This window comes from Carcharodon carcharias, chromosome 20 (genome assembly GCF_017639515.1).
Source record: "Carcharodon carcharias isolate sCarCar2 chromosome 20, sCarCar2.pri, whole genome shotgun sequence".
NCBI classification, from domain to species: domain Eukaryota; kingdom Metazoa; phylum Chordata; class Chondrichthyes; order Lamniformes; family Lamnidae; genus Carcharodon; species Carcharodon carcharias.
In genome coordinates this window covers 105,854,726-105,880,471 of record NC_054486.1, presented here as the reverse complement: position 1 = coordinate 105,880,471, position 25,746 = coordinate 105,854,726, and the positions used below count along the sequence as shown (strand labels likewise).

Genomic DNA, 25,746 nt, shown 5'->3' with positions numbered 1-25,746 from the left:
AGCATTCCCCCCTATATTCAATTTATATTCAATTCCCCTCACCATAAACGATAACATTCCATTAGCTTTCCTAATTACTTGCTATACCTGCATACTAACCTTTTACGATTCATGCACTGGGACACCCAGATCCCTCTATATTTCAGAGCTCTGAAACCTCTCCATTTAGATAATATGCTTTTTTTATTCTTCCTGCCAATAGGGACAATTTCGCATTTTCCCACGTTATACTCCATTTGCCAAATCTTTACCCACTTATCTGTATCTCTTTGTAGCCTCCTTATGTCCTGTTCACAACTTAATTTCCTGCCTATCTTTGTGTCATCAGCAAATTTAGCAACCATACCTTCGGTCCCTTCATCCAAGCCATTGGTATAAATTGTAAAAGGTTGAGGCCCCGGCATTGATGCCTGTGGCACACCCACTTGTTACACCTTACCAACCAGAAAATGACCCATTTATGCCTGCTCTCTCCTTCCAGTTGGCTAGCTGATCTTCTATCCATGCCAATGCGTTACCCCGTACGCCATGAGCTTTTATTTTCTGCAATAACCTTTGATGTGGCACCTTATCAAATGCCTTCTGGAATCTTGCAGTATATCCACCAGATCCCCTTTATCCACATCACATGTTTCTTCTCCATAGAGCTCCAAAAAATTGGTGAAGCTTGATTTCCGTTTCACAAAACCATGTTGACTTTGCCTGATTATCTTGAATTTGTCTAAGTTCCCTGCTATAACGTCTTCCATAACAGCTTCCAACATTTTGCCTGTGACATTTGTTAAGCCAACTGGCCTGTAGTTTCCTGTTTTCTGTCCCCCTTTTTGAAGAAGAGAGTTGTATTTACTATTTTCCAATCTAATGGAACCTCCCCCCAGACCTCGGGAACCTTGACAATTGAAACCAACCCATCAACTGTCTCACTAGCCGCTTCTTTTAAGACCGTTAAGATGAAGCCCATCAGGACGCAGGGACTGGGCAGACTGCAGCTCAAACAATTTGCACAGTACCACTTCCATGATGATTGTAGTTTTCTTGAGTTCCTTCCTCCCTTCTCTTTCCTGTTTCACATATTTCTGGGATGTTGCTTGTATCCCCTGTCGTGAAGTCTGAAGAAAAATGCCTGTTCAATTGATCTGTCATCTCTTTATTTTCTATTATTAATTCCCCAGATGCACTTTCTATAGGATCAACTTTCACTTTAATTCTTCTCTTTTTTTTTTAAGTATCTAAAGAAACTCCTACTAACTTTTTATATTTCTAGCTAGTTTTCTCTCGTACTCTAATTTCTTCTTTCTCTTTCATCTTTTTGTCATTCTTTGCTGTTTTTTACATTCTGTCCAGTCTTCTGATCTGCCACCCATCCTTGCACAGTTATATGCTTTTTCTATACTATCTTTAACTTTTTTACTTAACCACAGATATGAGTCCTCCCCTTGGAATTTTTCTTCCTCTTTGGAATGTATCTATTCTTGTATTCTGAAATATCCCTTCAAATGTCTGCCACTGCATCTCTATTGACCTATACCTTAACCTAAATGACCAGTTCACTTTAGCTAGCTCTGCTTTCATGCCCTCATAATTGGCCTTATTGAAGTTTAAAATACTAGTCTCGGACCCACTGTTCTCTCCCTCAAACTGAATGTAAAGTTCAATCATATTATGATCGCTGCTACCTTGGGGTGTTTTCACTAATAGGGTATTAATTGATCCTATTTCATTGCATGATGCCAGGCCTAGTATAGCCTGCTCTCTGGTTCTCTCCAGAGCATGCTGTTCTAAGAAACCCTCCTGAAAGCATTCTATGAACTCCTCATCTTTGCCCATCTGATTTTTCCAGCCAGATGTAGATTAAAATCCCCCATGATTATTGACGTAACTTTCTAAGAAACTCCCATTATTTCTTCCTTTAGAGTCTGAAACAGGTGAAATTATAATGGGAAATAGAGAAATGGCAGAGATATTAAACAAATATTTTATATCTCCTCCCATTAGAAGACACAAAAATACCAGAGATCGTGGGGATCTTAAAGTAGTCAATATTAGTAACAAAAGAGTACTTGATGACTTAGGTGAAGGGACCACATATAATGTATCCCAGTTTGCTGGTGATACAAAGATAAGTGGGAAAGTAAACTGTGAGGAGGGCATTAAGAGCCTACAAAGAGATCTTGACAGATTTCGTGATTAGGCAAGAAGGTGGCAGTTGGAGTGTGTGGTAGGAAATGTGAGATTATTTACTTTGGTCGTACTGCAGAAACTTGCCAAAGAATTTGAAACACATGACCTCTACCTCCTAGAAGTAAAGGGCAGCAGATGCATAGGAGCACCACCACCTACCCTCCCCTCCAAGTCAAACACTATTCTGACTTGAAACTATATTGCTGCTACTCCACTTTCACTGGGTAAAAATCCTGGAACTCCCTTCCGGCACTATGGGTGGGTTCAGGAAGGTGGCTCACCACCAGCACCTCAAGGGCAATAGGGAATGACAGTAGATCTTGGCCTTGCCATCCCATGAATGAATGAAAAAAAAATTTCCCATCTACACTTCTTACAATACCATCTGAGCTTCGTGTTAGCAGGAAATTTGTTTTCTATCCCCTCACCTAGCTCTTTAATAACATGGTGAATAGTTGAGGTCCCAACCCAGATCCTTATCTGTCACATCCTACCAATTAGAGTACTTGCCCATTACTTTCATGCTTCTACCACTTGACCATTTTCCTAAATAGGCTAATAATTCACTTTCAATTCTGTAAGCTTCAACTTTAGCTAACAGTCTCTTATGAGGCATTTTATCAAATGCCTTCTAGTAGTCAACATAAATAACATTCATAGATATTTCGCTGTCCATTTCATTAGTCTGCACTTCAAATAATTCATTCAGGTTTATCAAGCATTAACCCGCTGTTTACAAATCCATGTTGGCTCTCTCCGATCAGTTGAAAATTTTCAAAGTGTTCAGTTAACCTGCCCTTAATTTGCTGACAACAGATGTTAGACTAACTGGTCTATAATTCCCTGGCTTCTTTCGGTCACCATTCTCAAATAGAGGAGCGACAGACCCAATTTTAGAATCTAAAGGAACAGTTCCAGAATCAAGAAAAATTTGGAAGAATAGTTAGGACACCTGCATTGTTCTCATCTGCTTTCTTTAAAACTCTGGATGAAACGTAAAACTGTAAAATGTTGCTAATGCCTTTGTTCATTAAAAGCTTACATGCAGGCACAACAAGCAATCAGGAAGGCAAATAAAATGTTGTCTTTATTGCAAGGAGGTTGGAGTACAAGATTAAAGAAATTTTGCTATAATCATAGTGGTCTTTGGTAAGACCACACGTGGAGTGATATGAACAGTTTTGATCCCTTCAGCCCAGAAGCCTATACTTGCCTTGGAGTGGGTGCAACAAAGCTTCACTAAATTGATTTGCTAGGGTGAGGGGTTGCTCTGTGATGAGAGATTGAGTAGAATGCCTATACCTCTAGAGTTTAGCAGAATGAGAGATGAGCTTATTTCAACCACATAATGTTCTGAGAAGGCTTGCCAAGGTAGATGATGAGAGGCTGTTTTCCCTTGCTGACCAGTCTAGAACTAGAGATTATAGATATAGGATAGGGGGTCTGCCACTTAGGACTGAGATGAGGAGAAATTTCTTTCATCAGAAGATTGTGAATCTTTGTCATTCTCAACCTCAGGGTTGTGGAATCTTAGTTGAGTATATTCAAGGCTGAGATTGCTATGTTTTTGAACTCCATGGGCCTCAAGTAATTATGGAGAAATAATTACTTGAACATACTGCAAAATAGATTTGAGATTGAAAATCAGCTGTGATCATCTTGAACGGAGGAGCAGGCTTGAAGGTCCGTACGGCCCTCTCCTGCTGCTATTTATTTTTTTCAGCAAAAGCTAGCAGGAAAAAGATTTGGACCTCTCTAAAATATTTCATCTTTAAATTGACTTTTTCAGACAAAAGCAAGCCTTTATACTCATTGTTGCTTTTTCTGTCACTCTCCTAACCAGAGCTCATGGGTTATGTCCCACCGATCACCAAGCTGCTTTCTACCTGGCTCTTCAGCTTGCCATATCAAGGCAGGTCAGTACTGGACGCCACGCATTGCTTTATTCAACATGTTCAGTGAATTGTGTCTTTTTTTTGCACTTTAGAGAGCAAGGTATTGAAGGGACAAATAGGGCACTCTGTGGGTGAGACATGGGACTACCAATCCAGAGATCATGAATTCCGGCTCCATTGTAGCTTGTTGTGACTTTTGAGTTTAATAAATCTGCTGAAGTGACCATGAACACTGTCAAAATTGTTGCAAAAAGCCCTTTGATGCACAAACACCCTTCAGGAAAGGGAAGCTGTTCTCCTTACCCAGTCTGACCTACACACTATTCTAGTCCAAATGGTAACTGTTCCCTGTAAGCTGTGCAGCAACTCAGAAGTGCCTGTGCAGCCACAAAGAATATATTAGGTCATACACTTAAATTTCCAGCACATGGAATGTTACTCGTGGCCTTTTTTAAAATTCATTCATGGGATGTGAGCGTTGCTGGCAAGGCCAGTATTTCTTGCCCATTCCTAATTGCCCTTGAGAAGGAAGCGGTGAGCCACTTCCTTGAAGTCCGTGTGGCCAGGATACTCCCACAGTAATTATACTTGTCATCTTGATTTTATACAACTGCGTAGCTTGCTAAATCATTTCCAAGGACAGTTAAGAGTCAACCACATTGCTGTACACCTGAAGTCACATGTAGGCCAGACTGGGTAAGGACAGCAGATTTCATTCCCTAAAGGACTTTAATGAACCAGAAGGCTTTTTCCAACAAATTGATATTTACATGGTCATCATTAATAATACTATCTTTTTAATCCTAATTTATCTAGTTGATTAATTTTAAGTTCCTCAGTTGTCGTGGTAACCTGCTCTGGATTTCTTGCCCAGCAACACCCTACTACCATAGTCAACCTAGTTGTCGCTTAATAATCAACACTTTTTCAGGGCATTTAGGTAGTAGAGCCTGTAGCAATCAAAGTCTCTTGTTCCTAATCTTTTTGGTACTCACTCACATATTCTGCAGTCATCGATATGGAAGGTTTCAAAGGGAAAGCAGTCGGGGTCATGACTTTAAGAAGAAATCAAGAGCCAAATGATTCTGGAAATGTGGGCTACCAGCTGGGCTTATATCTTACGGCAACATCAAAAAATATCTCTCATTTGTATTTTTTCAGTATAAATTGGGGAAAATATATACGGTTAGCTTTGAACAGCTCACCAAATGTCATTGGCCTCTTTTTCTATCTGAATTGTTTTCACAAACTCATGCTAGGTGTCCCTTTTTTAACGTTGCTTGCCTGAGCACAAGAAGTGGGGGATTCAGTGTTTACAAATCATGCAGCGGAACTGATAGCACTGAAATGAGTGCAATGCTTTCAGAGGATTTCACTGTGGCTTGTTGTCATATTTACTGTTTGTGACGCCAATTTATTGCTTTCAGATCCCAGAAGCACTGGGTTACGTCCGACAAGCTTTGCAGCTGCAGGGAGACGACGTGAACTCTCTGCACCTACTGGCATTGCTGCTTTCAGCCCAGAAGCACTATCACGATGCTGTAAACATTATCGACATGGCGCTGAGTGAATATCCTGAACACTTCATGTGAGTACCTAACCCTTTTGTTTTTAAATATTAATGGGTAATTAATAAGCTTTGCAGCAACTGCAGTGTTGCAGTAGTGAAGGGCGTTCCTTGAAGTTGAACCAGAGCATTCACAACTTTGTCCACCTATTTGGCCCTGAGCTAAGCTTCTGACACCATATCCTCTCCATCATCAAGACTGCCTACTTGCTGTTCTGTGACAGCGCCTGTCTCTGCTCCATCTCAGCTCCTCAGATCATCTGCTGCTGAAATCCTCATCCATGCCCCTACTACAGTTTATGCAATTTAGGCTTTGGAATCAAAAATATAATTTCTAAAATTAAGTAGGACCAAATTAGGGTCAATCGTCAATCCTGAGGAGGACTACAACGAATTGCAAGAAAGCATTAATAAACTTGCAGAATGGGAGCATAATTGCCAAATTAATTTTGAAGTAGAAAACATTTACGTTTTGGTAAGACAGTTGAGGAGATCACATATTAACTTGGAAAACAACAATCTATGTGAGGTAATGGAGCAAAGTATAAATACACAAATCACCAAAAGTAGTGACCCAGGTTAATAAGATCATTTAAAAAAAGCAAACCCAAGCATTCAGATTTATTTCTAGATTGATAGAGTTGCCAAGTAGAGGGGATACGCTAAACTTGTATCAAACCTTGGTGAGCTCACACGTGGTGTACTGTGTACAATTCTGGAAAACTATAAAAGGCTACAAAAAGATGGTCACCCCAAGGATCACTTGACTTCTCTTGTGGATTGAAACAGATCAGCCATGAGCTTATTGGATGGCGGAGCAGGCTCAAAAGGCCGAATGGCCTACCCCACCTAAGTCCTATGTTCATCGAGAAATCAATCAGGGAATTCAGGAGAAACTTTTTAACCAGAAAGCGGTTAGAATATGGAACTCTCAACCACAGGAAATAGTTGAGAAAAAATAGTATAATTGCGTTTAAGGGGAAGGTAAAAAAAAAAAAGGCACATGAGAATTAAGGGAATATAGAGGGTTATACAGAATAGAGTTACATGAGGGAAGATGGTAGGCGGTCGAGTGGAACATAAACACCAACATGAATTGGTTGGACTGAATGGCCTGTTTCTTTACTGCATGCTTTATGTCACCTCTAGACACAACCATTCCAGTGCTCTCCTGGCCAGCTTCCATCTCACACACACTAATCTTGATGTCATCCAATAGTCTGCTCCCCTTGTCCTAACATGCACCAAGCCCTATTCTGCCATCACTGCCTGTGCTCCGTGCCCAACAGTTTCCCTGGTCTGGAAATGCCTCAGTTTCAAGGTTCTCTAATCCCTTTGTGGTCTCGTTCCTCCCTAAATCTGTCACTTCCTCCAGTTCTAAAATCCTCCAAGATCCCTGTGCTCTTCTAATTCTGGCATCTTGCCTATCACCAATGTTAATCACTCCACCAATGGTGGCCTTACCTCAGCTACCTAGGTCCTATGAGGCATTGTGAGAATATAGCATCACAAAGCTATCCCTTTAAATTTCCATGTGCAGAAAGGGTGGAATTTGAATCAACGTGTGAGGTAAGACTGTGGTTGTGAATTGGAAGCTGCAAATCAGCCAGCTCCTGTCCACTTAGGTGTTGCGTGTTCCTGTGCGGATTTTCTCAGGTGGCACTATTCAATGTCTAGATGCTGGATTAAAGTAGTAGAGTTAAGAATTGTGAATGACTCAATGTCAAGTACAAGAGTACAACTTTGCCCTTGGAGAGATCCTGCTGATGTCCCCTTCTATTTTAAGGAGTAGCATGAAACAGTATGTTGCAAACTTTGCTATCCTTCACTACACTACACCCCTCTACCTCTCTCTCCCCTTTAAGAGTCGTCTTATTATTTACTGTCCAACCAAGTATTTAATCACACCTAATGCCTCCTTCTTTGGTTCAGTGTCAGTTTTTGCCTGATTACGCTTCAGTCAAGTGGGATGTTTTCCTAAACTATTGGCTCTATATAAATGCAGATTGTCGCATTGCACCATCTTCTGTTGTAGCTAAAGACCAGGAAATTTCCAGGTTAGGACTGTGGTCAGAGTGGAGTTATCTGGCCTCAGCTGTGGTGGCAAGTAGAGGTGATACAGTTGACTTTGTGTGTGTGTGTGGGTTAGGGATGGGGGCAGAGGGGGAGGAGTAGGTGAAATGGGGCATTGTTCTGGTTTTTGTTCAGTGCTCTAACCCCTTCTGAATAATATGCACACAAGGACAGAATCAGGCCCCCTCCTATGAAACCCAATGGTCAAATGGCTAATCTCACATAAAGAATAACTACTTGAATGGAGTAATAAGAAGCAAACATTGTGGGAGGAGTAGAACAGCAGGAATTCACAGCTCCTAATCACAGAGAAGACTTTTTTTTCCAATCCCCATTTTTATTCTTGTAATTATAGTTACCAAAAATACTCCAGCACCTTCACAATTATATTGTCAGTACAAGAGTTGCATTGAATATAAGGCTTAGCCTGCCAATGCATTAAATGTATGTTTAACCAGTCTGGCTGAGGTATCCATCTGTACTTTTTAATTTTTCAATTCCCCCTTCCCCCGTTCTGCACAATGGCCCCAAAAGTGCTGAATTATGTATCACATGTACAATTCTTTTGGCTGAGAGCCTCGTTTCCTCCACACACACACACACACACACACACACACACAACCCCCCCCCCCCCCACCACCACCACCACCACCACCAACCAATCCCTGTATCTCGTCCAAGCTTCATGCAAGTTAGTGAATATTGGCACAATATTTAACCTAGGGGGCCGTTGTCATCCTAAGGAGCATAGGAACAGGAGTAGGCCATTAATACCCTGAGCCTGTTCTGCCATCTGTTGAGATCCTGGCTGATCTAACTCCAGGTACTCCTCTTTGCCCATGTCCCTTAATACCTTCAGTTAACAGAAATTTACTAATCTCAGATTTAAAATTAATAATTGACCCAGAAGAAACTAAGGAGAGCTCTTTTACATCATTGATTGCATGTACCTTTTCAATAGGGATATTGGACCACTGTTGAGTTTAGGAGCCTTGTTTGATTTATTTATCCACCCTACACTATTCCAGGGATGTTGGGCTCTTTGACCTGCCATTGTCACCCAAACTGAGATTAGATAACTCAGTAAGAAAATGCAAATACACCAAGAACATTCATGGTCTATATGACTTGTAACCATGACATAAAGTGTATTTGCTGCCCAGGCCAATCTTCTGTTAAATTTAGTGTCAACATTCCACAGCTAATATTTAAGTTTTAAATCTCGTACTGTTACATGCTTAAATTTAAGGTGTCAGCTTTCACTTGATGGGTAGCACTCTCAACCCTGAGTTGAAAGGTTAAAAGTTCCAAGTCCTGCACCAGAGACTGAAGCTGGCACTGCCCTTAGGTTTTTCCAGACTCCACTCTCCCGGCCGCACCAAGCTGTAAATGGCTCCCAGAGCTCCCCCTGAGCCCTAACTGCCTCCAGCATGGAACCAGCGATCTTCTGGGCTCCCCAGGACTTCTCTGAGCCCTTACTGCCTGGAGCCTGCTAACATACCTGTAAAGTATTAGCATGAACTAGATATTTGTCACAACCAACTTAAATAAGATTACCTGGCCATTTATCTCATTGCTGTTTGTGGGAGTTCTTTGCAGAAATTGGCTGTAGCATTTCCTATGTTACTACTGCTAGCAATGGCTGCACTTCAAAAGTTGTCAGTTAGCTATAAAGCACTTTGAGACATCCCGCGATCATGAAAGGAACTACAGAAACGCAAGTCTTTAATTCTTTTATGAGTTGGTCGGTGCTTGTAACTTAAGATGGAGGAAGTCAGTGAAGTGGCTGCTTTACACCTGATCCTTGAAGCATTGAATGCTGATACTGTTTTTGCAGGCTAGCAGAAATAACAGCTGGCACGATCATGGAACTGGAAAGCACTGGGTACCTCTGAGGTTACTCAAGAAGCCTGTTCATGTTAATTTATTACCTAATACTGTAATATTTAATATCATGCCTGAAAGGCACATCGTAAGTCATGCAGCCCCAAATGTTGAGCAGTGGGGATTTCTCAGTTACAGTCATGCTATGAGCTACAACCTTATTAGACCTTAAATAAAATTCTCCTGATAGTTTTGCTGCATTATTATTTGGCTCAGGTTGCAATACTATGTTATATAAAGAAAATAAAATAGTATTTCTGTAGCACCTTTCACAAGATCAGGAAGTCCTAAAGTGCTTTTAAGTGTAGTAAGTGTCACCTTAGGAATGGGAACTGACCCAATTGAATCCATAACCTTCTGACTTAGAGGTGAGATGCTGAGCCACAGTTGCAAGAATAGTAAATTTGTGCCATTCCTGCTTCAAATCTGTCATTGTGGAATATTTTCAGATGTTATTAAATGTTATTAACTGTTGTGATATAGATAGTGTGTGTGGCGACCAATTTGCATATAGGGAGTTTCCACAAACAGCAGTGTGATAACTACCCAGGTAATTTGGTTCAGTGCTGTTGGTTGAGAGATAAATGATGTTCAGAATATCGGGATGAACTTCCTTGCTCCCCTTCAAAGTAGTGCCATAAGATCTTTTACGTCCACCTGAGAGGTCTGATGGGTAGAGATGACTAAAAGCTTAGTTAGTGAGGTAGGTTTTAAGAAGCATCTTTAAGGTAGAAAGAGGTAGAGGGGTTTAGGGAGGGAATTCCATTTTTTATTCACCTTATTACAAATTTGGATGAACTGGAGGTAACCCTATCATATTCAGTGACATCAGTCGCTCTCTTCAACGATCTGAGTATCTTACTTTTATGGGACTTCATTAGATGGCTTTCGAAGAGCCAGCACAGGCATGATGGGCTGAATGGCTTCTTTCAGTGCAGTAAGATTCTATGACATCTAAATGTTAATCATACTTTCTTTCCTCTCAGATTGCTGTTCACTAAAGTAAAACTGGAATCAGTGTGCAGGGGGCCTGATGAAGCTTTACTCACTTGCAAGCACATGCTTCAGATCTGGAAGTCATGCTACAAACTCACAAACCCCAGGTAAGTGAGTTGGAGTTCCTAAAGCTAGATTCTAAACCTAGAATACCTAGAAGAAACAATAGAAGACAGGCAAGGGAAATGTAATGAATGTGATTGATGATATTTTCAAAGAACGAGATAAGGTACCACATTAGAGATACAGCTGGTACATAAAGTTGAGGAGGGTGAGTCAACATGGATTGTTGAAAGAAAGAAACAAAGTCTGGTGGATAACAGTTGGTTTGTCACACTGGGTTTTTTTTTGGGCAGCTTTTATATAATGTTAGAAAAGAAAGAAAATATTTGCACTTCAAGACGTCATAAATTGCTTCCCTGTAAATAAAGTACTTTTGAAGTGCTATCACTGTTGTAATGTAGGAAACGCAGCAACCAATTACATAAACAATCTGAATTCAGAAATTTAGTAAACAATCTTGAAAGTTGATGATGTCACAGTGGCAATTTATGATAGGAATTGTGAAAGCCTGCAAGAGAATGTAGATAGGCTAGCAGGATGAGCAAATGGGTGGCAGCTGCAGTTAAATGTAGAGAAATGTGTATTTTTTATTTTGAAATCAAAAATGGAGGAAAAGGTATATGTCTAAGTTTTCAAATGAAGCAGAGGAGTCTTGTTACGCTAGTAAACGTGCAGCTAGACAAGTCTATAACTCGGGCAAACGGAATCCTTGGTTTTGTATCTAGAAAAGTAGAATAAAATAACTTCAAATTCAAATAAGACCTTAGCTTTGCTGCAGTTAAGAATATTGGGTATGGTTTGAGAACTCCATTAAAGGTACAATCTAAATGCACAAAAATGTAACCGGAATTGAAAAGTTACAGTTATGAAGTAAGGCTTGAGAAGTTTAGTGCTTTGTTCACTAGAGGATAAAGGGTGATCTCATAGCGGCTTTGAGATTATGAAGGTTCATGATGGGCTAAATAATGATTGCTTACTTCCATTTGTCAAAACCCACCATGGCAAACTGTGAAATCAAATTCAATAATTATGATAATTTAGGGATGGACTGGCACAAGAGAAAATTACAATGAAAGCTTCCAGATTATCATAAAAGCACAATGGGTTCATTAATACCCTTCAGACAAGAAATTGTGCCATCGCTATGTGGTTTAGCCTACATCTCTCCAGTTTCATATTGTGTGGTTGACTCTGAAGTGGCCTAGCAAGCCAGTCAAAAACAATTGGCCCAGCCCAGTCTTCTCAAGGCTACAATAGATGAATAGTCGTTTGGTAGTGCAGAACTTGAGTACTGTGATAAAAGAGGCATGTTTTTGTCATCTTGCACTCAGGACAATTTGTAAGAAAATACCGATGTCAGGGGAAACAACATATTTATACTGTATGAAAAGAGAGTGCTGATTGGTTGGCAAGTGGACTCTGATTGGTAGAGGCATTGTCATGGAGATTGCACCAATTGATGGAGACTGACTGTTAACTGCCAAGCATTGTTTTAAATTTAAACCAGGCAGCTTGACTCTGATTGGCCAAGACATTGCTCTGGAGAATGAACCAGAAAATGGCTGTCACTTATCTTGTTTAGCTGAAACAGGCGCAGTGTGTGTACATGTTATTTTTGTCTGAAAAGAACAGGGCCCCGTGCATTAATATATGTACACTCAAATGTGCCACACTGTGGGCCCAACTGACGATCTTAAACTGGTTGTCAGCGTAATTCTTAGCACATTGAGGATTATTCAGGAAATGTTGCCCAATTGCAGAACCACATACAGTATTAACATGTTTTTATTGACATCAGTATTTTCTAGCAAATTGTCGTGATGAGTGCAAGATGAAAGCTTTGACAAACAGTGCCATTTTTTCAGCAATAGATGAATAATAAATGTGACCCCGTCAGGCTCACTCACATCCTGAGGAATGTATATTTTAAAAAGGGGAATTAGGTAGTTGCTTGTAAAAAGGATAATATTAATATGTGGGATTAACATATAGCAACAAGCATTGTCAGACTTGCTGGCCCAAATGGTCTCTTTCCGCCCTGTGATTCTGCCCTTGAGAAGTGGAACATATTGAGGAACATATTTATTTGCAATGAATTCAGTGACAAAGCTGGAATCATATCTCACAGTCTCCTGGATTCATTGGACTCCTGTCTGATGGCTACCCCGAAGCTGTTTATCAATCTAAAGGACGCGTTTATATTCTTCTGCCACTGTCTCCTGTATTGGGAGTCTGCCACTGCTGATGGTGTTGGAGGTAAACTTGGCATAACTTGTTAGATCAATGAAAGATAGAGCTTACATTTATATAGCACCTATCATGACTTTAGGCCATCTTAAAGTGGTTCACAGCTCTTGATACACTTTTCGCATACAGTCAGTATTATAATGTGTGGAAATTCTGAAGCCAATTTGTTCACAGCAAGGTTCCACCAACAGCTGTGGAATAAATGTCCAGACAAATGAGGGCAAATTTAACTTTGAAAGGGGTGCAAAACAGGCAGTAGCAGATTGGTACACTTCCATCCGTTTTGGAGCCGTGCTGTAGTGGGATTTTAGCCCGAGTCTGTTTTAGTAATGCTCATTGAGGGATAAATATTGGCCAGAACACCAGGAAAAACTCCCCCACTCTCTTATATTTCACTAAGCCAGGTAGTGATGGATAGAACTGGAGACGATCTTTACATATTTTTATGTGCTTTATTTACAGAGATGCACTTTACAAGCATGCTGCTTCTAACCTAGTCGCCACCATTTTAGCCTGTTCCTATTTATAGGAGGCACAAGTGAATCCCCAGTTAATGCCCACCACCTGCATACAATTAAACATAATTAATATACAATTAACACTCCCTTCTTTGAATAACGCCATGGGATCTTTTACATCCATCTGAGAAGGCAGAGGGGGCCTCGTTTTATCATGCCTCCAAAAGACAATGTCTCCGACTGTGCAACACTCTTCAGTAGGTTGATTGGAATCTGTAAAGAGATAAACAGAGTTTCGATGGCACCCTTCAATAGAGCTGCGACTGGAGAATTTTATTCACAGGATTGACATAAACAAAGGGGATGACAGCACAGAAGGTCAGGAATGCAGATCTGCTAAACCCTTTTGCAAAGAAACAAAAACGGAAAATGCTAGAAACACATCAGGGAGTTAGCACCTGTTAAGAGACCAAATAGGTCAATGCCTGAAGTAGGGACCAGCTAGAAATGTTGACCCATCTGCTCCCTGTACAGGTGTTGGCTGACCAGTTTGGTTCCAATATTTTTGGTTTCTGATCCTGATGTTCAACATTTGCAATTTTTACTTTATTATTTTTCCTAAGGAATGGCTGGTAGGATTTAATTTCAGAGCAACAATTTGTAGCCATAGAAATAGATGGAACCTACATATTTTATAGGAGTAGAGCAATTAGCTGCTGAACCAGTTCCGTTTTTCCATCAGATTATGTTTGATCTGTTCATTGACTCCATTTACCTGCTCAAGATTCCTCATCCAGTAAAAATCTATCAATCTCCATTTTGAAAGTCTGAAACTCCAGCATCCACAATCTCTTGGAGGAGAGTGTTCCGGATTTCCATTGCCCTTTACATGAAAAAGTAATTCCTGAAAGATCATGCTGTCCTAGTTTTTTTATTCATAGGATGTAGGTGCTACTGGCAGGGCCAGAATTTATTGCCCATCCTTAATTATCCTTGGGAAGTTGGCAGTGAATCAACACCTTGAACCACTGCAGTCCATATGTTGTAGGTGAACCTACGGTGCTGTTAGTGACAGAGTTCCAGGATTTTGACCCAGTGACAGTAAAGGAATGGTGATAAACTACCAAGTTTAAATGCTGTGTGACTTGGAGGGCAATTTGCAGGTTGTGGTCTTCCCATGCAACTGCTACCCTTGTCCTTCTGGGTGGTAGAGGTCACAGGTTTGGAAGTTGCTATCAAAGGAGCCTTGGTGAGTTGCTGCAGTGCATCTTGTAGATGGTGCACACTGCTGCCACTGTGCGCTAGTAGTGGTGGGAGGCAAAGTTTAAGGTGGTGGATGGGGTGCCAATCAAGCATGCTGCTTTGTCTTGTGTTGATTTTCTTACGTATGTTGGACCTGCACTTATCCAAAAATGTGGGCAGTATTTCAACCCATTCCTGACTTGTGCCATGTAGATGATGGAAAGACTTTGAGGATTCAGGAGGTGACTTGACATCGAGTTTGCAATCTCTGACATTTTTTGTAGCCACAATATTTATGTGGCTCTTTCAGTTAAGTATCTGGTCAATGGTGGTCCCCAGGATGTTGATGGTAATGCCATTGAATGTCAATTGAGGGATTTTTAGATCCTCTCTTATTGGAAATGGTCATTGTCTGGCAAATGTTACTTGCCACTTACCAACCCAAGCTTGAATGTTGTCCTGGTCTTACTGCATGTGGGCACAAACAGCTTCATTGTCTGAAGAGTTGTGATTGATTATGCAGTGTACAGTACCAATCTTCCGTACTTCTGACCTCATGATGGAATGAAAGTCATTGATGAAGCAGCTGAAAATGGTCAGGTCTAGGATGCTAACCTGAGGAACTCCTGCAACGATGTCTTGGAGCTGTGCTGAATGGCCCCAACAAACATAAGCATCTTCCTTTGTGGCCAAAAATTCATGCCTGCATGTAGCTTTCACTGCCAGTACACAGAGATGGCAGCCCTGTGACTCAAAAGTAACCTTGAGAAAGCAGCACCCTGAGGATGTCCACAACATAAACAGATACTTAAGTACAAGTCAAAATGGCCCACAGGATAAGATAAGTCAGACAACCATGGTTTAGGCTGTCAGTGAATGCAATCTATCTTTGATCCTGGCCAAAATAAGTCCCAGCTTCTAATTTTTGTGTGTGTTTGTGCGCGCGCATGCGTGTGTGAGAGATGTATTGAAGTAATCAGAGATAATAACAGATGCCTGTCGATACAATTTCACTAAAAATAACAAATATTGTAAAGAACTTCTGCCAGCAGAAATCCAGAAACAATCAGTTTGCAGGCACCGTATGAAAACTTTCCTAGGAGGAAAGTATAGCCCTGGGCATAAAGACTTTTACTGACTGATATTCAGGGAAGATATTGAGTTGGCTTGAACTGTGATTGATAGGTGTAAACTCTTTCAAGATCATGATGGAATTTACACACACGTTTGCATGCTGGTGTTGACGTACTGGTCTGAAGAATTTCTGTGCCACAGCCAGAAGTCTCTGCCTACTCCAGTTGAGAGGTTAACCAATTCAGTTCTGTCATTCCAAATCGTCGCCTTTTGCCAGTCTTTTTTATTTCTTCTCTTCTGCAGATTTTGACTCCTTGTTGGAGTACAATTCTATGGGAATAAAAGGGTAAAAGAGAAGGTGGAGAGATGAGATAGATGCAGTACTGATAAAGCTGGAAGAGAGACAGAACGCTCATAGCATGTATCTAAGGGAAATCATAGAGGAGACAACAGAGGCTCTGACACAATCTTTCAAACATTATTGGATATAGAAGTTGTGACAGAGAATTTGAGTATCTCACTTACCACCACTCCCCCCACCAAATTAGTCATTTGTGAACAAGGTTCTGTGACTGTGGAAAGTTAAGTCTAATCGAGTCCTCACCTGAAATGGTGAAACAAATAGGATATTGTGTTTACCTGTCGAGCTGTTTGTCTGAGGATAGGGGTATTACCACTGAAGCTGACCCAGTCTTCATCTGACAACTGTATATGTGGCGAAGCAAATCTAATCATGTATAAACCTAGTAGGCCACCAGATTCCCATCAATCATGGTTCATTTACTAACTGGGATTGGGTCAAAGTAGATCATCATCTCCAATAGTCCTAACTGAGCCTATTGTGGATATGGGCCAGAAATTTTTAACTATAGTGTACTTCAAATGCTTGAAATATATGCACTTACCTAATGCATAACCATCTGCAAACTATCTTTTTACATAGAAATTGCAGCCAGAAACAGGCCATTTGGCCCTACTGGTCTATGCCATTGTTTATGCTTTGCAAAAGCTACCTCCAATGGGAAGGCAGCGAGATCCCCCCCCCACCCCCAACCACCACCCCACCTGATTAAATGCCCCCCTTCACCATCAGGGAGGGCTCAAGTTTCTACTTCCAATGATATTTGAAAAATTGTGCTAGAGCATCTTCTATCTCCTCTCTGCTGTTCCTCAGATATGTACCATCATGATCCTGCCTCTCTCACTCCTGTGATTCATCACCTTTATCAATACTGCATTCCTTATTATAGTTACGCAATCTCATTTCTTCACTGCCTCTTGTACCCTTTAATTCACTCTTCAATGACAACCGACACGAGTGCTAATTCTAGAAATTCTGCACACAAGGGTAAATGTTCCTTCGTTCAGTTTTACATCAACTGTGGCTTTGAATAGAGCAGATCAGATCCTGAATGACAGGGGTTCTCTAACAAAGTAATCTTTTCCAATTAAGTAAATGACAATATGATTGTGGGAATCCACAGGGAAAAGATGATACTATACCCAGTTTACAGAGCTGCTCATTAGCACTACATCCATAGCCAGTTGAGAGAGGAAGAACAGACTTGCAATACTGTGCGTCAGGAACTGAAAGCCAGTCGAACCTCAATGGAAAGGCTTTCTATTCAAAAACAAGACAGGTGCTCTTAGATCTATCTTTTACAGGCAGATACTGAAGGATATTGGAAATCAAATTTCTCTGCTGCATTTTATTTTGAATGAAGCTCCCCAACTGAATCAGTGGATATGTGTGTGTGGGCCCTGAAAAATATGTGGAATCAAGTCAATTTTTTGGAGAGACACTGATTTCTTGAAAAAAAACTAATTTTGTTCATAACCACACACTCTAATGATGCAAAACTGTGTTAAGCTGCATTTATGGGGCATTTGCACTTCAAAAAATAATACAGATATTCTGGCTTATCTCCATTCCATAGAATATACAGCACAGAAACAAGCCATTCGGCCCAACCAGTCAAATTTATGCTCTGCTCGAGCCTCCTCCCATCTTTCCTTATTTAAGTCTACCATCATAACCCTCTATTCCCTTCTCCCTCATACGCTTCTCTAACTTGCCCTTAAATGCATCTATATTATTCGCTTCAAGCACTCCCTGTTTTAGCAAGTTCTATATTCTCCCCACTCTTTGGGTATTTAAGTTTCTTCTGAATTCCCTGTTGGATTTCTTGGTGACCATCTTATATTGACAGCCTCTAATTATGTTCTTCCCCACATTCTCTCTCTATCCAATCTATTGTAACCTTTCATATTTAAAATGCCCTTATTCTGTCACCCCATGATCTTTTTTTAAAAGAAAAGAGCCTCAGCCTGTCAGTTCTTTCCTGATATACATACCATATCTTAAGTCCAGCCAAGGCTCAATATAGTTTTAGCATATCTTCTCTATATCCCAATTCCATCACTCAGGATAAAAAGCCTAGTACTTGGTTTTAGTGGGGTGCAACTTTTAGTGCTTCGTGTATTTGTGCTCCAAAATCCCTTTGTTTCTCTATCCCACCTAGGCTGGCACCTTCCAAGTAATAAGTGACCTTTCTACCAAGGTGTACTGCCTCACATTTATGTGTTGAAATTCATTTGCCAACTATTTGTCTATTGTGCGAATTTATTGATGTCCTTCATAATGTGTTGCTCAATATTGAATTCCTCCACCCCCCCTCCACCCCAAATTGATGTCATTTGCTAGTTTAGAAATTGTGTTTTAAGATTCCAAAGTCCAAGTTGTTAATGTAAATTGTAAACAGCAGTGTTCCCAGCACTGATCCTTGTGGAACATCACCTCCCACCTTCTGCCACTCTGAACAACTATCCTTTACTCCCCTTCTCTGCTTTCTGCATTGAAACCAGCTAACAATTCTTTCTGCCACTGGTCTCCTGACTCCACATTCTCTGACCTTACTCATTAGTCAATTGTGGGGCACCTTATCGAAGGCCTTTTGAAAATCCAGATAAATTACATGTACTGCATTATTCTTGTCCTCTCTCTCCATTACCTCCTCAAAAAATGCAATAAGGTTGGTCAAGCGAGATTTCCCCTTTTGAAATCCGTGCTGACTATCCATTATTGTATTTTTTGTTTCTAGATCTTCTTTTATTCTTTTCCTTAGTAGAGATCCCATTATTTTTTACTACCACTAATGTCAAGCTGACTGGCCTGTAATTCCCTGGAAGTGTTTTGTCCCACTAGGAATTACATTAGCTATCCACCAATCCTCTGGCATTACACCATTTTCTAACAAATTAGTAAATATGTGTAACAATGCCTTTGCTATCTCTTCCTGAGATTCTTGTAAAATACATGGATGTAATCCATCCATAACAAGGACTTAATTCTCTTTTGAGTTTATTTACTTTATTTCAGTACATCCCCTTTTATTTTAAATGCACTTATCTCATTGCTTATCTCATCATTCAATGTCAAGTCTCTCTGTTCTGTCCCCCTGGGAAATACCAAAGTGAAATAATTATTTAATATTTCTGCCTTCTCTCTATTGTTAACTGGTATTATTCTGTCTATCCATTAATGGTCTTATTCTCTTCATAATCTTCCTTTTTTATACTGATGTGCCTGCAAAATATTTTACTATTTTGTTTTATGTTCCTTGATAATTTAAATTCACAGTTCCTCTTTACCTTCCTAATTGTTTTTTTGACTTCTCTCCTAATTTCTTCATATTCTCTTTTATCATATAATCCTCTGCTGTGTACTTAATTTATGCTTCTTAACTTTCAGTTGTTTCCTTATGTCTTCATTCATCCATGAAATCCTGCTAGTGTTTAACTTCTTTCCTTTTAGCAGAATGTATTTTTCCTGCACTCTGAACATCATTTGTTTTATGTTATTGTTTGCCAATATTGTTGGCCATTATATTTTATCAAGTCTATTCTCAGCCTTTCAAAATCAGCTATTCGCCAATCTGTTAACCTGGTTTTCATCATACTTATGTCCTTCTCTATCATGATCTTAAATCATATTATATTCTGGTCACTATTGCCTTTTTTCCAGTGCCCAAATAAATCACTTTACTAAATATTTTCCCTAAAGAAACTTCCTTATTATTTCTTCCCCTTCTATTTTGTTCTATATTGTCAATATGGCAAAATTGGTAGCAGTCTTGGATCAGAAGGTTAAAGTTCAAGCTGCACTCCAGGATTGCAGCTCATCTTCTAGGCTGACATTAATGTACATTAAAGATGAACCGTTGAGCTTTCAACCTAATATCCTCTCCCTCACCAAGATCCATCTCCCTAATATTGCCTGTCTCTGTCCATGCCTCAGTCCATCTGCTGCCTAACCCTCTTCTTTTGTTCCCTCCAGGCTTGACTATTCCAATGCCCTCCCAACTTTAAGAAAATTGAGCTCATCCAAAACTCTTCTGCCCATTTCCGAATTTGAATTGTCCCGTTCACCCATGTCCCTCTGCTTGCAGATCTGCATTGGCTCACATCACACAAACGTCTCCAATTAATAATTGTCATTTTCATATTCAAATCCCACGATGGCCTTGCCCTCTCAATTTCTCTGTAATTTCCTCCAGCCAGACAACCCTTCAAGAGCACTGCACTCTCCCAATTCTGGCTTCTTGTCCACCCCATACTTCCTCCATGATTGTGACCATGCCTTCAGCTATCTAGGCCTTAAGCTCTTGAACCCCTTTCCTAAACCTCTTCACCTCTCCCTCCTTGTTTAAGAACTTCTTTCAAAGCAAACTCTCAGCCGAGCTTTTATTACTTGTACCAAGGCCTCATTCTTTGGAGCATTTTACCACATGAAAGGTGAAATGTAAATGCAAGCTGTCATTGTTGAACCATCAAGAGCAGCTGTCAAAGTTATTTTCAAAAAGAACTCTTTAAAATGCTCTTTTAAAAGGGTATTCAACAGGTATCTAAAATTCAAGTCATCGAAGCTTTAGTGGTTGTTAATGAGGGTTCCTTTAAAGATTATAGTGGAAATCTGCAGGTGTTGTTGTCATCAGCTTGTTATATCCATAGTGAGGTGCAGATAGTATTAACTTCAGGGCTTGAGTTAAGGGGCTATTGGGGAGATTGTATTCATTGTGGAAATTAAGAAGTTTCGTCTCGAACAAGAATTCAGCATTAGCTTCAGAATTGATCAACACCTGCTAACAGAAGTCCCTCTTATAGAAAGAACAATAGGCTTGTGTTCTCGAGAATTGTTTTAACTGTGTTTTCTACATCTATAAATCCCAAGGCTGACATCCCACTAATTTACCTTCCAACCATCCATCGTATCCCTATTTGTTTCTATCTTTCTCTCTCACGTGTGCATGCACACATACACTCTTTCCCTCTCCCTTTCCCCCTCTCCAGCAGCCTATCAGCTCCACAAAGTGCCAGTCATTCAGTCGTGCTCTCTTTCCTGATGATCCCCTGCCAATCATATTGAAATGAATGAAGCATTTTTTGAAATGTAACTCCCTGAGCACTTCAAGTTTGCTTGGCAGATGTTTTTTCTGACTTGTGTGTGGATTTTGCATCTGTGATAGAATCATTTCAGTCTTCTGAATTTAACCTTTTAATTTAGAACATTGCCCCTTTAATTACTAGATTTCAACCAATGAAAATTGGGTGTTAGGAGCAGCGGACAGAAGATTAGAGGTAAAATAAACATTTAAACAGCAGTTTGCAATTTTATATCAGCATTAACATAAAACATCCCAAGGCACTTCACAGAAGTGTTAAAAAATAAAATTTGACATGAACCACATCAGGACAGAGTGTCAGGAAGATAAAATAATTTTCATAATGTTATTGGAACTTATTGTAGAGGAATAGTGGGGTCTCTGTGTGTGGAATTGAATTAAAGACAGCTGGCCTGAACAGAAGCTAGGTTTGAAATGCTAAATAGGTAAACATGGGTGAAGATTTAGAATGAGAGGTGTAAAGGGAACATTTGCATTTTTAAATAAACCAGAGTAGCTTGAATTCAAAAGAGGGAGTGAAATGTTACACCTTGCCAGAAGAAGTTAAGAAACAGTATGGTTATTTTTCCCAAAGATTACTTGTAAAATTAGTACTATGATAGACTTTTATTATTAGAAGGGTAAAGTCCAAAGACATAGTGAAACAACGGGAATTTGCATTCAAAGGGGAAAATATGTATAAAGGAGAGATGACTGTGTGTAAGGGCAGGCATTTTTAAAATCTAACACAAGTGTGAAAAGCCTCCAGCATCTAAGCCTCAAGTTGCTGTCTACGCAGAACCGAAGCTGAGAAAAATTCACTTTGAAGTCGACTGTTCAGGGTATCATGTTGCTTTGCCTGGGTCTGTTTAAGTCTGTGTTTTTGCTGTTGACTTAACGGAGGTGTAACTGGGAGTCAGGTTAATTAGAGGAGCTGGGAGTTATCATGGTAGTAATTTGTAGACCTATGTATGAGCTTAAATTATTTCTTTTAGTAATAAATGTTTAACAAAATTGGAGGCTCATTATGGCACAGCCAATGGTAAATGCTGAGCTGCCCAAATCCCAAAGGGAAACTTGAAACAACTGGTACAACTGATTTGCAATTTGTATATTTATTTCGAGACGCATGCCTTGAATTCAATAATAAGAAGTCCACCGAGTCGTAGTGGGTTTTTACAAAATTAAATTAAACATTTATTAATAAAAGAAATAATTTTAAGCACATAGGTCTACAAATTACTACAATGATAACTCCTAGCTCTCCTAATTAATCTGACTCCCAGTTACACCTCTATTAAGGCAGATTTAAACAGACCCAGACAAAGTAGCATGATAAAAACAAAAATACCTGGAAAAACTCAGCAGGTCTGGCAGCATCTGCGGAGAGGAGCACAGTTAACGTTTCAAGTTAACGTTAACTGTGCTTCTCTCCGCAGATGCTGCCAGACCTGCTGAGTTTTTCCAGGTATTTTTGTTTTTGTTTTGGATTTCCAGCATTCGCAGGTTTTTTGCTGTTAAAGTAGCATGATACCCTGAACTCAAATTCAAAGTGAGTTTTTCTCAGCTTTGGTTCCTCGTAGACAACAGCTTGTGGGTTAGATGCTGGAGGCTTTTCACACTTGTGTTAGATCCTAAAATGCCTGCCCTTACACGTAGCATTCTCTTCTTTATTCAAAGGGGAAAATATGTATACAAATTCCCATTGTTTCACTATGTCTTTGGACTTTATCCCTCTAGTAATGAAAAATCTATCATAGTACTAATTTTACCAGTAATCTTTGGGAAAAATAAACAAAGTTTCTTAACATCTTCTGGCTAGGTGTAACATTTCACCCCCTCTTTTCAATTAAAGCTACTCTGGTTTATTTAAAAATGCCAATGTTGTCTTTACACCTCTCATTCTAAAACTTCACCAATGTTTACTTATTTAGCATTTCAAGCCTAGCTTCTCTTACATCAAAGCTTTCAAACCAGCTGTCGCGTGCGCGCGCACACACGCACACAAACAGACCCCACTATTACTCTACAATAAATTCCAATAACATTATGTAAATTATTATATCTTCCTGACACAGCATGTTAAAGGAGGAGAGAGGCAGGGAAGTTTAAGAAGGGAATTCCAGAGCTAATAGCTGTCAACGATGGAGCGTTTGGATTCAGGGGAAGGAAGGAGGCCAGAATTGGAGGAGCGCAGATTTCTCAGATGGTTGATTTGGCAGCTCATTCTTTAAGACTAAGTTAAAATAAGAGAGAGAATAGAAGGGAAATAGGTTAAACGCAAATAACTATGCAATTGTTAAAAATCATCTGTGAAAATTTTTGATTTTATGTGGTGCTAATAATCCATATAAAGTAACTAAAACTGTTGAAACGAGTAATTACTCCAATACAGAATTAGTGTTTATTTCAATGTCACAGTTAGTGAGTTGAAAGCAACAACAAAATAATGCTTGGCCAACAGACTCTAGTGCCTCTGAGCCAACCAGGAGCCTGGCGGAGCTTTGATGGTGGGCTAGTGCATATAATGTCAGGCGCACGGGTTTCACTCCAATAAATCCCCAGGACCTAATAACCTGCATCCCAGGGTACTAAAGGAGGTGGCCATGTAAACAATGGATGTGTTGGTTGTCATCTTCCAAAATTCTGTAGATTCTGGAACAGTCTTGGCAGATTGGAGGGTGGCAAATATTACCCCACTGTTTAAAAAAGGAGGGAGAGAACAGCAAATTATAGACTGGTTAGGCTAACATCTGTCGTAGGGAAAATGCTGGAGCCATAAAGGATATGATAACCGAGCACTTAGAAAACATCAACAGGATTAGACAGTCAACATGAAATTGTGAAAGGGAAATGATGTTTGACAAACCTACTGGAGTTTTTTTGAGGACGTAACTAGCAGAATAGGTAAAGGAGAACCAGTGAATGTGGTATTGTTGGATTTTCAGAAGGCTTTTGATAAAGTCCCACACAAGAGGTTAGTGTGTAAAATTAAAGCATGTGGGATTGGAGGTAATATATTGGCATGGATTGAGAATTGGTTAGCAGACAAGAAATAAAGAGGAGGAATAAATGGGTCCTTTTCTTAGTGGCAGGCAGAGACTAATGGGGCACCGAAGGGATCAGCTATTTACAATATATATCAATGATTTGGATGAGGGAACAAAATGACGACACGAAACTTGGTGGGACTGAGAGTGATGAGGAGGGTATTAAGAGGCTTCAAAGCAATTTAGACAGGTTGAGTGAGTGAGCAAATACATGGCAGATGCAGTGTAATGTGGATAAGTGTGAGGTTATCCACTTAGGTAGGAAAAACAGAATGGGATAGTGCAAAGATTTTGGGCCCTTACAATATTCTGGCAGTAGCACTGAAGACTTGTGCTCCAGAACTTTCCGCGTCCCTAGCCAAGCTGTTCCAGTAGAGCTACAACACTGGCATCTACCCAGGTATGTCCTGTACACAAAAAGCAGGACAATTCCAACAGCCAAATACCGCCCCATCAATCTACTCTCGATCATCAATAAAGTAATGGAAGGGAGTCATCAACAGTGTTATCAAGTGCACTTGCTTAGCAATAACCTGCTCACTGTTGCCCAGTTTGGGTTTGGCCAGGACCACTCGGCTCCTGGCCTCATTACAGCCTAGGTTCAAAAATAGACAAAAGAGCTGAATTCCCAAGGTGAGGTGAGAGTGACTGCCCTTAACATCAAGGCCGCATTTGACCAAGTGTGGCAACAAGGAGCCCTCGCAAAACTGGAGTCAATTGGAATAGGAGAAAACTCTCCACTGGTTGGAATCATACCTAGCACAAAAGAAGATTGTTGTGGTTGTTGGAGGTCGGTCAAGTCAGCTCCAGGACATCACTGCAGGAGTTCCTAAGGATAGTGTCCTCGGCCCAACCATTTTCAGCTGCTTCATCAATGACCTTCCATCATAATGTCAGAAGTAGGGATGTTCACTGATGCTTGCACAATGTTCACTATTCGCAACTTCTCAGATACTGAAGCAATCCATGTCCAAATGCAACAAGACCTGGACAATATCCAGGCTTGGGCTGACAAGTGGCAAGTAACATTTGCGCCTCAAGTGTCAGGCAATGACCATCTCCAACAAGAGAGAATCTAGTCATTGCCCTTGATGATCAATGGCATTACCATCACTGAATCCCCCATTATCAATATCCTGGGAATTAACATTGACCAGAAACTGAACTGGACTAGCCATATAAATACTGTGGCTACAATAACAGGCCAGAGGCTAGGATTCCTGTGATGTGTAACACACTTCCTGACTCTCCAAAGCCTGCCTGCCATCTACAAGGCACAAGTCAGGAGTGTGATGGAATAGTGCCCACTTGCCCGGATGAGTGCAGCTCCCACAACACTCAAGAAGCTTGACGTCCAGGACAAAGCAGGCCAGTTGGTTGGCACCATATCCACAAATATTCACTTCCTCCATTACCGACACACAGTGGCAGCAGTGTGTACCATCTACGAGACGCACTGCAGGAATTCACCAAGGTTCTTTAGACAGCACCTTCCAAACCCATGACCACTGCCACCTAGAAGGACAAGGGCAGTAGATAGATGGGAACACCACCACCTGGAAGTTTTCTTCAAAG

General features: G+C 40.3%; 1 protein-coding gene across 2 annotated transcripts in view; it reads left to right on the top strand.

Annotated features, from left to right (window-relative positions):
• The window catches only part of ttc7b (tetratricopeptide repeat domain 7B), a 303,169-nt gene that overhangs the window by 153,794 nt on the left and 123,629 nt on the right, over nt 1-25,746 (top strand). For both annotated transcript variants that reach the window (XM_041214519.1, XM_041214518.1), the window contains 3 exons: nt 4,025-4,097; nt 5,504-5,664; nt 10,587-10,703. In XM_041214519.1, coding sequence (XP_041070453.1) covers nt 4,025-4,097; nt 5,504-5,664; nt 10,587-10,703 — 351 coding nt within the window. The remainder of the gene's footprint in view (nt 1-4,024; nt 4,098-5,503; nt 5,665-10,586; nt 10,704-25,746) is intronic.